General features: G+C 37.4%; 2 protein-coding genes across 4 annotated transcripts; both read right to left on the bottom strand.

The window, feature by feature from the left end:
• Positions 1-700: 700 nt before the first annotated feature.
• On the bottom strand, positions 701-1,700 carry LOC122086285. Of its 2 annotated transcripts, none has more exons than XM_042655033.1 (2): positions 1,072-1,700; positions 701-990 (listed from the first exon to the last, which is right to left on the bottom strand). In XM_042655033.1, exons 1-2 carry the CDS (start codon positions 1,502-1,504, stop codon positions 935-937), a joined length of 489 nt encoding a protein of 162 aa, XP_042510967.1. In that variant the 5' UTR covers positions 1,505-1,700; the 3' UTR covers positions 701-934. The 2 variants fall into 2 exon arrangements, with proteins under 2 accessions (XP_042510967.1, XP_042510968.1); XM_042655034.1 differs by having other exon boundaries at positions 701-973; positions 1,072-1,689.
• A 2,497-nt stretch (positions 1,701-4,197) lies between these two features.
• LOC122085693 (protein MID1-COMPLEMENTING ACTIVITY 1-like) lies at positions 4,198-8,633 on the bottom strand. Of its 2 annotated transcripts, none has more exons than XM_042654199.1 (6): positions 7,952-8,633; positions 6,365-6,779; positions 6,144-6,215; positions 5,670-5,776; positions 5,127-5,220; positions 4,198-4,818 (listed from the first exon to the last, which is right to left on the bottom strand). In XM_042654199.1, the coding sequence occupies exons 1-6, from the start codon at positions 8,330-8,332 to the stop codon at positions 4,766-4,768; spliced, it is 1,122 nt and encodes a 373-aa protein (XP_042510133.1). In that variant the 5' UTR covers positions 8,333-8,633; the 3' UTR covers positions 4,198-4,765. The 2 variants fall into 2 exon arrangements, with proteins under 2 accessions (XP_042510133.1, XP_042510135.1); XM_042654201.1 differs by having other exon boundaries at positions 6,365-6,773.
• Between the last annotated feature and the right edge of the window lie 1,545 nt (positions 8,634-10,178).

Genomic DNA, 10,178 nt, shown 5'->3' with positions numbered 1-10,178 from the left:
CAAAAAGAGTCCTTATGAAAAAAGAATGAAATCTCAACCAGTCTTAGAAGCTTTATAATATCATGGGAAACAGCATTGTAATGAGACTTGCTAGATTTATAGATTATAAAATGGCATGCACCACAAGATTGATACCAATAAATGTGTCTCGCAGTCGACATCTGGGGCCATGTAGGGAATTTTCCTTCGATAATCATAGGGGAGAAATCTTGCCCTGTCATTACTCTGCTTTTTTTTATTGAATGCCCTATATCTTACTTTGTTTGGTTTTGGGTTTCAGTATATATATGGGCATGGGGAACTGTTGTTGAGAATGGAGTGATTTTGAAATCGTTTGGCCCCATTGTTTAGTTTGGCGGTTGGATAGTTCATTGGTACCCTAGTGGCTGAGAGGTTTAATGTTCCAATCACTAGTCCAGTGGTACATCAATGGAGTAAGAACTCTAATGGTCTTTTGCATGTCATGCAAGGTGAGAGGAAAAGCAAAATGGAATTGTACAGAACAAAAAAAAGATACCCATACCTTATATATGGATTCCAATTGCCCAAACCACGGGCATACAAGAACAATCTCGTACGTAAACTCGATCCAAATTCTTGTCTTTGAAATACATATATTGGAAGATCTGTTCATGTGAGGATTTCTTACTCGTATGGTATTACATATTTAGGAATCGATCCAATCTAATTGAAAAGACCGAAAAAAAAAAAAAAAACAATTAGGATTCCAGATTCTTGAGACCCTGAACTTAAGTGGATTGAGCTAGCTTTGATGACATGGGTAGACTTAAGTACATCAAATGGGGAAAAAAAAATTCCTTATTTACATAAAACTTGTATCAATGACTCCACACATATTTTATCCATTAATTAATGAATTAAACAAATTGGAGCTTTATAGATCCTTAAAATTAGTCATGGATGATGGAATGAATCAGAATGGCTGCCTCATCAGCTGCAGGAACTGCATCATCTGAACAAAAATTCCAACTAATTTATTATCATTCAATCAAAATCAATCTTTGCAGAAACACAATTAAGAAAGTAAGGAATTAGTAAAAGTATACAGACCTGGAAGGGAGCTGGGCAAGTGAGAGACAAGATTGTCAATAAGCCCTCCACTACCCTCTACTTTTGCTTCACTAGCCTCTGCTTCAACTTTCTCATCTTTCTTATCCTTCGGTTCCTCTTCTCCTCCTCCACCTTCCCTTGGATGGAAGAAGTTGGAGATGAGACTATTGATGATTCCACCACCACCATCATCATCACCATCATTATTAGTTGATTCTACTTCTTTGACTTGACTAGTACTGTCAGAGATTACTTCTTGTTCTTCATCTACCTGTCTTGATCTGGGACTCAAAGGAATGACCAAGCTAGCAGGTAAGGTGGAGATCAGATGGTTTATGAACCCGACTTTTTTCACTTCTTCCTCACTACTCTTCCCTTCTCTGGCTTCCCCATCTTCAACTGCCTCTTTCTTTCTGGTCACAACATCCGCCATAGCTAAAGCTGAAAAACCCTAGATTAACCTAACTACCTCTATTTATACATGAAAAAAGCAAAATGCCCAGGAAAGAGACAAGCGTCCTATTAAGTAGTTATTGTCTGTCACCGTTTCTTTACTCTGAAGATATCATGGCCATTGAAGGGAGGACGAGTGTCTTTTCATTATAGCATCTTTTTGGAGCTCGAATTTTTATAAATGTCGGTGTAAGTTTATCAGTGTAAAATAGCCTAAATAGGCAAAAGATGGAAAAGAAAAATCAATCCAAAATGAATAGAATATAGTTGGAGTCTGGGTCGGGGATGCGATAAATTATAATCCATATCGTTATGTCGACTCCCCCACGTGGTGGTCACTTTTGTTTTGTTTTTTTTTTTTTTATGTTTAAATCGTCTGTAATTTCGATCTTATACAATTTCGTGAAATACCACATTCAGGGAATGACACATATATTGATACCAATACAATGGTTCAAATCTGGTACAACTAATAAAATTTTAAATAAGTGAAAAGACATTTAAATCAGATCTGGGCCATTGCATTGGTATCAATATACGTGTCACCACCTAAAAGTGGCATTTCACTGAATTGTACAAGATCGGAATTGCAGACAATTTTTTTCCTGGGGGAGCAAGTGCACCGGGGTCGGTCACTAAAGTAGCCGCCAGTGAGTGTTCTCTGTGTGACTGTGTGTATTTATTTATTGTTAGGGTTTGTCTACTTGGTCACTATATTTATTAAAATTGTCTATAATTCTGATCTCGTATAATTCCGTAAAATACCACCTTCAGGGGGTGACACGTGTATTGATACCAATACAATGGTCCAGATCTGGTACAACTAATAAAACCTTAAATCGGTAAAAATACATTTAAATCAGATATGGACCATTGCATTGGTATCAATACACGTGTCACCACCTGAAGGTAGTATTTCACGGAATTATATGAGATCGGAATTACAGACGATTTTTTTTTGGGAGAACAAGCGCGCGGGTCAGCCACTAAAGTAGCCGCCAGTGAGTGTTCTCTGTGTGACCGTGTGTATTTATTTATTGTTAGGGTTTGTCTACTTGGTCACTATATTCAACCCGAGTTGCCCAAATATATAAATAAGATAATAGGCTGGGGATTGTTACCACGTTGCATGGCCGCTGTGCTAAGTATGAGACCAATAAGAGGAAGCATCTATGCGTTGGATCTTTTTGATACCCTTTCGAGTGTAGAGACATGATTAAGTGTTTTTTTTTTTTTTTTGTTAAAAGAAACAGATTAAGTTGGTAGCATTTTTTTTTTTTTACTTATGAAAAGGTTGAATAGCATATGTTATCATTTCTCCTCTTTTTGTGGTAAAGACCCCTTTGTTTTCTTGTGTTCATCCACGCGATTGATGCATATTACTAATTTAATGAAAACCGATGACATGCTCAACTCACAAGACTTCAAATTCTCTAATATCATGTTTGGAAAAATGAATACCAAGTTGACATCATGCTCCCTCTATGATTCTCTCTCTTCCTTGCCACTTAATCTAAAGATGTAAACGGATTGGATCTAGAAATTCTTTAATTGAATTTAAATAATCTTATACGGATAAGGATAAGGATATGGATCGAATTTGGATTTTCAACTATTCATTTATTTTCTAACTTATATATGTACCTTTATTCCTCTCTCAATGAATACAATTTGCTCTCAATCCATTCTTCTAAGTTGTCTTAGTTCTCAGTCCATTCAAGAAGTCTCAAAATCATTAATTGATTATCTAATTGAATAATTCGGATTTAGATTTGAATATCCTTTAACTAAATACGGATACCCCCAAACAAATACAGATGTGGATTCAACTACAAAACGTGTCCCACCCTCTCCCACGCTTCCATTGGTTGGGTGTAAGGACTAAGGATCAATCCTAGGTCGTTGGCTTGGCATTCCCTTCCCCATCATATTTTTAATAAAAAAATAAAGATTTTCCATGCGCTCATGGTTAGGGGAGGGAAAGGGGGAATCTCTCACACCACACCAATTATGGCACAAAATGGATATCATTTTAATACACATATATGGTTAGGGTAGAGAGGAAATGTATTAATGCAGGGTCAATATGAGGGGGTGTGGAATGTCAATGTGAGGTATGGGAAAACATCCCCACACCACTTGCATGGGAATTTAGTAAAAACGTACAACCCAGTGAACAAGGCTCCTGCTAAAGCATGGGGATTTAGTGTAACCTTCAAAATTCAATGGTAAATCCAAGTATTTAACATGGTGTGTCAAATGGTAAACAGGTAAAGACAGTACTTGAAACTTCACGTCTGCACAATCCAAGGTGGGGGCTTCCCATTCAACAGTTGGTTTGACCAGAGGTTACCTCCATATGGCTCAAGATAAATTTTTGCCTTGTAAAGATTTGTTTCAAAAAAATAAAAAAACTGTATAACTTGTTTAGTTTAACTCTCTGGCTTAATTGAAAACTTATTAATAATGATAATTTAATAAAAAATATAGGCAATTAGATGGCTAATTACTATATAATAACATCTTAACCAGGAGAAAAGTTAGACCATCTCAATACATAGTAAGAGAGTTGATCTAAAATTGAAGAAAACCCCACATCTTCCACACGGTGGAACGGTGGTTATAGAAATAATGGAAACATCAAATGGGGCAAGATAGTTTAGCAGATGAATATACAATGAGAAAAATCCCAATATCTACCAACAGGGTCAAAATCAAGTGTATTACAGATTATGTTTGCCATACTTGCTGCACTACTAATTGAATTCTTTAATCTGTTCACTCTACTGACATTCAACATCAAGGATACACAAAGTACTCTGAATTTAACTTAAGCCTAGATCATCTTGAAAGCTTCCTGGCCAGTTCAACTTCACATAATATCAAAGAAATACACTAGCAATCTAAATTTAATTGGTCCTGGATCATCATGAGAACTTCCCAGCAGCAGATCCCTGCTTTTCCTGCTAATAAGATCAATTTTTCGAAAAATAAAATCCTAGCCAGTTCAACAACTTCACATGATAAATCAGACACAGCATTGGCCTCTCTTCCATTTTTTACATAGCCCGCTGCTTCATTTTCTGTCTGCCTTAACTTTGCCAAATTCTGTCTAAATGTGCATGTATATGTATTTGTGGGTATAGGAGGTAGAATATATCCTTAACTACACAGAGAGAGAGAGAGAGAGAGAGAGAGAGAGATCAGTGAAACAGGACAGCGATGGGATTAAATAACAGGTCTAAGGCTTCATATCCTGAAACGGTGGAGGGGTCAAACTCTTCCCTTGATAACCTGCACCATAGTAAAACATTCAGTTTATGAGCTAGCCAACCTTTGTGAGACATCCGGAAGAGGCAGCAAAGCTTTGGCCATATCCCTAACTCCATATTAACAAGGGAAGAAATCTACCATTCTACAATTACAGCAAGAACATGTATACTAAAACTAAAGGCAATTCTCAACTTTTGGAAGGATAACTATTCAGTTGCTACTCATGCAGTTGGTCCTGTTATAGATTGGCAGTTGCAGAACAGATCATAAAATAGGAGGAAATTATAATTTACTAAAATAAGAGGGTGATTGAAGTCAAAAACACCAACCGTCGTAGCTTCTGAGTTCAATCTCATGCCACTCTTGAATCAGTGCACAGCAGCAACACATGACATGACTTAAAAAGTCATCACACAGGCCTCCCTACAAATCCAGATACATTAGAATCATCATCAGAGACACTGCCAAAATCCTAGAAATAGTTAAATCACTTCAAAAAGAAAAAGAAATGGAAAGAGGACGGGGGAGGGGGAAGGGTTGCACAATGAAGTCATGACTTGAATGCTTCAATCCATTCTTTTCAAGAATCTGTGCAGTACAGGGAAGTTGACATGAGTTTGTTCATTGCAAGTGGTGTGTATTAATGCCAGATCCAAGGCATTATAATAACAGGACATCATTTGAGTCTCAGGTAACATCACAGTTAATTAAGACGTTAGGTAACTTCAAGTTCATGGTGGTTGATTAAGAAATTTCAAAATATATGATTTTTTATTGGAAAATGAAATATATTTATTAGATATATGAATCCATCGACCATTTCAATAACACCTAATCCAAGTATTTTCTGTATAGCAGAGAACGAAATGTACCTCTATATGAAATAGTTTCCTAAGTTTTCCTCTCACGCAACAAGTATAACAGCAACATCCAAGAACAAAGGAGTAAGCCATCAGGTCATGACATGCTTGTCCTCTAGCTGCAACATAATGGTAGCTTGATAAATCATATTATGAATAATTTCAGATGTCTATGATAATATTAACAGTCTAAGTTGCCAATTGCTTTACAAGTGTGTATGGATACACAATTAAGGTAAATTTCTTATATAAACATGAGATGGGCCTTTTCAAGCATTCTGAAAACATTAGGAAATCAAGGAACAGGCATAAGTGGATTTCCTTCACATCTTAAGGTGAAGATCCATAGTCACTGTTTCTGATCCTTTTATTTCTGTATGCATTTACACATTCTCTATTTGCATGTTTAGTCATTTCTTACAAATCAACATGTAGAAAAAGACTCCAGCTTGCCTAAAGGGGCAATATGAAACATAACAAACTTACAAGTTTTTCCTCCTGATACTACATTTGCTATCGATACAAATGTGGCACATGGACAGAAGCAAGTCTTCAAGCCTGTCATGAATGGAACATAATCACGAAGGAATTAAACACCAATACCAATTCATGAATAATTCAATGCCGATAAGATTGATAACCATGTGATCAATATGACATCATGAGTCAGTCAAGAATGCTGAAAAGAAAAGGTTTCAGTAACTCACATAGACGAGGTTCAATGCAACAATCAAAAAGATCAGTTTTCCACTTGGATTTGCTGTGACATTCTGATTTCAAGTCACAGGACTTGGTAATTTGTCGGTGTTTAGCCCCGTCCTTTTCAGGAAACACGTTAATAACGTTCTCTGTAACCTCAATGAGATGTTGAATCACAGTGCATTCTTGGATATTGTTGTCGGCTTGTGATCTCTGCAACTCAATGTGTAACTTATTATTTTCCTCCTGAAGAGCGTCATTGAATTCCAAGTGAGGATACCTGCGAGACATTGACTTCTCCAAAATTTTTGCATCTTCCTTTGTAAGATCAGACTTCAACACAGCCCCTTGGGCCTCTGCATCCTCTTCATCTAAAGTGTAATTTCTCTGGTCATCTTCAATAGCTTGCAAATGCTCCTGTGGCTTACAGTTAAATAAATAAATAAATAAAAAGGTAGTCATGTGAAACTTTGCATCACTGTGGTCCAAACACGGTTAGCAAAAGTGCGTTTAAAACACGTTTTCATTTTTTACCATTTAAAGCACATTTTGCCTTAGGCTGCCCAAAGATATGGAAAAAACAGCAAACAAACAAGCATTTCCGTTCTAAACACGTTCCTCTTTTTTTTTTTTTTTAAGACTTGACTTTTTACGCATATTGTTTACTTAGTTGACCATATCTCTCTCTCCCGTACTCCGATTCTTTCGCCAACTTGAAGCTAATTCAAAGGCCTATATTTCTCATGATAACAACTTTAACTATAATTCAATGCACGCACCCCGAAATTGAGCTACAAGCTGATGCATTTGCTTAAAAGCGTTTCTAAAGTGAAGACTCCCAACTCCAACTAAACATGCATCACTCCAAAAGTGTGTTGACTATGTTCACAATAATGAACATCATCATAACCAAGCCACATTGTTCAATAAGACTTTGGACATATGAGGTGTATAAATGTAGAATTGGTGTTAGATGATATTCAATGATATGTCTTAGAACTTATAACGAGACATGTGATATATATATATATATATATATATATGTATTCATGTTGGATATTGTAGTTGTTTTGAACATTAGATGTATGTATTCATGTAATAATTCCTTAATTTATATGAGTATACTAACTTTTCTTTTCTTTTTAAATCCCATTTATTTGCAATCTACACGTTTAAAATCTGTACCATCCATTTTTCCTTTTTCAGTGTTCGTTCAAAAAGTTTCGCCGTTTAAAACCAGTATCGTCCGTTTCTTTTTTGTTTGGTTACCGTTTATGCTTGCTATGGGTCCAAAGATCACGTAGATTACAAATATAACCCTATAAAAAAATAAGTGTTTTTCTAAGCATCACTATGCAAAGTGAAACTTCGTGACAATAATTGTAAGTAATTGTCTTCTGATCAGAGAACAAGATCAGCGATGATATAAGGTGGGGCATAGACTTTGATGTTTGTGCCAAATTTGAATAGACGAAATCAACCTTCTAATTTGAGAGAGTAAAACCTCTTTGGTCCTGGGTAATTTTGTCATTCAAATTTCTGACTAACGGAAACGGTGACGAAAAAGTAAGAAAAGAAAAAGCTGAGAAGAGTACCTGAAAGCGGTAACCGTGGACGAGAGAGATCAAGGGGACGAGTTTGAGGTAGCGATCGATCTCGGCCTGAACTTGACGGAACTGATACACCAAACTCCATCCCATGGCAAGTAAGTAGAGGTAACTCTTCTCTCTGCAACTCTCTACCAGATCCAGCGCTTTTCGGAGCGACTCCTCTAGCTGGTCCAGTGGTTCACCGGTTGCCGGAAACTTCCTGAGTTCCGTAGACTTGAGCTTCTCCAGTAAGTTCCTGATCATCCTCACATGCCCCGCCATCTTCTCGCAGTTCTTCCGATGCATTTTGGCGTTCCTGGCAGCCGTTACGATCATCGATATTAGACCCACTGCGTCCACTCCTACCGCCTGTGCCACGTTATCCATTTCCTCACTCTACCTATCTTCAGAGAGAGAGAGAGAGAGAGAGAGAGAGAGTTTGTGTCTTTGAGTACTATGGTGGATATATTTCAAGTGATGTGATGTTTTGCTCGTGGCATCTTCATTTCCCTCTTTGGAGTCTTGTTTGCTTTTTTGCTTTGAAGCTCTGGGTTTGGGTTTGGCTTTGGCTTTGGTAGGTCGGCGGGAGCGCACAGTGATGTGCCGTCGGGCTCGTCACGGAGACACGACGTCGACACAACTGTAGTCTGTTCGCTACGCGTCCTCCTCGTGCTCTATCTTTTCCTAAACATCAAAGATATAAAGGGGGCAAATGGCAATTATCTAGTGATATATATAGACCCCCATAGGGTCTGAGGGTTGAGGCTGTAAGTTTGATGTTCCAAGATGCTTACACGTGGCAGATGAATTGGCAGCTTCAAAACTGCTGATGAAACGAGTCGAATTTTAACAATAACAGCACCCTTACCAAAAAAAAATAAAGAAAAAAACAATAACAGCACCCGCAAGCTCTTACTCATGTGTAAACTGCCAAGATTGTAAGAGAAAGAATGCTACCCAAAAAACAAATTTTTTTTTAAAGAATTAAAACTTTGTGAACATTACGGTCCCAAATTAGTGGCTTAAAAATTGGAGTGTGGATCAGGTTCTCATACGGGCTGATTCACATATATGAAATTCATCACAGAGCTGGTTATTAGGTAGATTCCATCTGTACGAATCAGTCCAATGCAAGAATGGTTCTCGTCCGAGGACTTGATCCACTCTCTAAAAATTGGAGAATAAATTTCTTATGAGTTGGGATTAAGAGGTTCTCTTATAATTGTAATTGCTTAAGCTTTAGTGAAAAACCTGGGTATGCTACCAGAACACCCAGACAAGTCCCTATTTCTCTCCTCATTGCCTTCAAAAAGTCTCCTATACGGCTATACCCCTCTCACCCCGGCCCTCCCATTAACTGAGACATTAATTTCAGAAAAACTGACCGCATACCTAATGTCCTCTTAAAGTTTTATTACAATCTGATGTCCAATTCGCATCCCAGAATCTTTGAAGTATAATAAGATTACACCACTATAGTGATATTGTTTCACCCTTGTTTTTTGTATCTGATCCCTCCTACATGCAAAGGTGTCATCAAAAACGCTTCATCAAAATAATCATATTTCTAAATAAGTTTTCAATATATTGCGCTTAAAACATGATTATGTCATATTGACTCGAGTCCTACAAGGCTGTGTTCAAACTCACAAAGTCAGAGAGAGAGAATAGGGGATGAAAACAAGAAAACCAATGTGTGCAATTATTTGAACAAACACAGAGAGCTTGAGAAAGCCCTCTTTAAGGAGGGCCTGGGATGACCTCTATTTTCAGAGAAGATGAACCCCTTGAAAGCACATTTGCAAAAGATGAGGCCTTCAAAGAAGCTAGCCGTTACCAACACTTGATGAGTGTTGGACAACTCCAGATGGAAGTGGACGGCACAGGCACCGGACAACTCACTTCCGACCACGCATCGGACAGAGATTCTAGGAGTTCCCTTCAAACATCAAAACCCATGGATTAAGAGATTTTCTTTTAACCATGGTTGAAGGAAAATATCTCCAGAGAAACTAGTCCCTTTTTCTTATTTCAGTGGCTCATGACCATTTCTCTCAACTTCAGCAGCAGCAACAAACTTCCTCTACTATTCTTAGCAATAAATAATTAATTTACAAAAAAAGATCCTTTTGAACTTTTTTTTCCATTTTAAGTAAAAACTGCATGAAAAGAATCTCTGGTTTACCACCGATTTTCATAAACACCTAGATATAAACCAGTTTTTTCCCTCTCT

This window comes from Macadamia integrifolia, chromosome 8, assembly GCF_013358625.1.
Source record: "Macadamia integrifolia cultivar HAES 741 chromosome 8, SCU_Mint_v3, whole genome shotgun sequence".
Classification (NCBI taxonomy): domain Eukaryota; kingdom Viridiplantae; phylum Streptophyta; class Magnoliopsida; order Proteales; family Proteaceae; genus Macadamia; species Macadamia integrifolia.
Note: the sequence above shows the minus strand (reverse complement) of the source record. Positions and strands in the feature narration are given on the sequence as shown.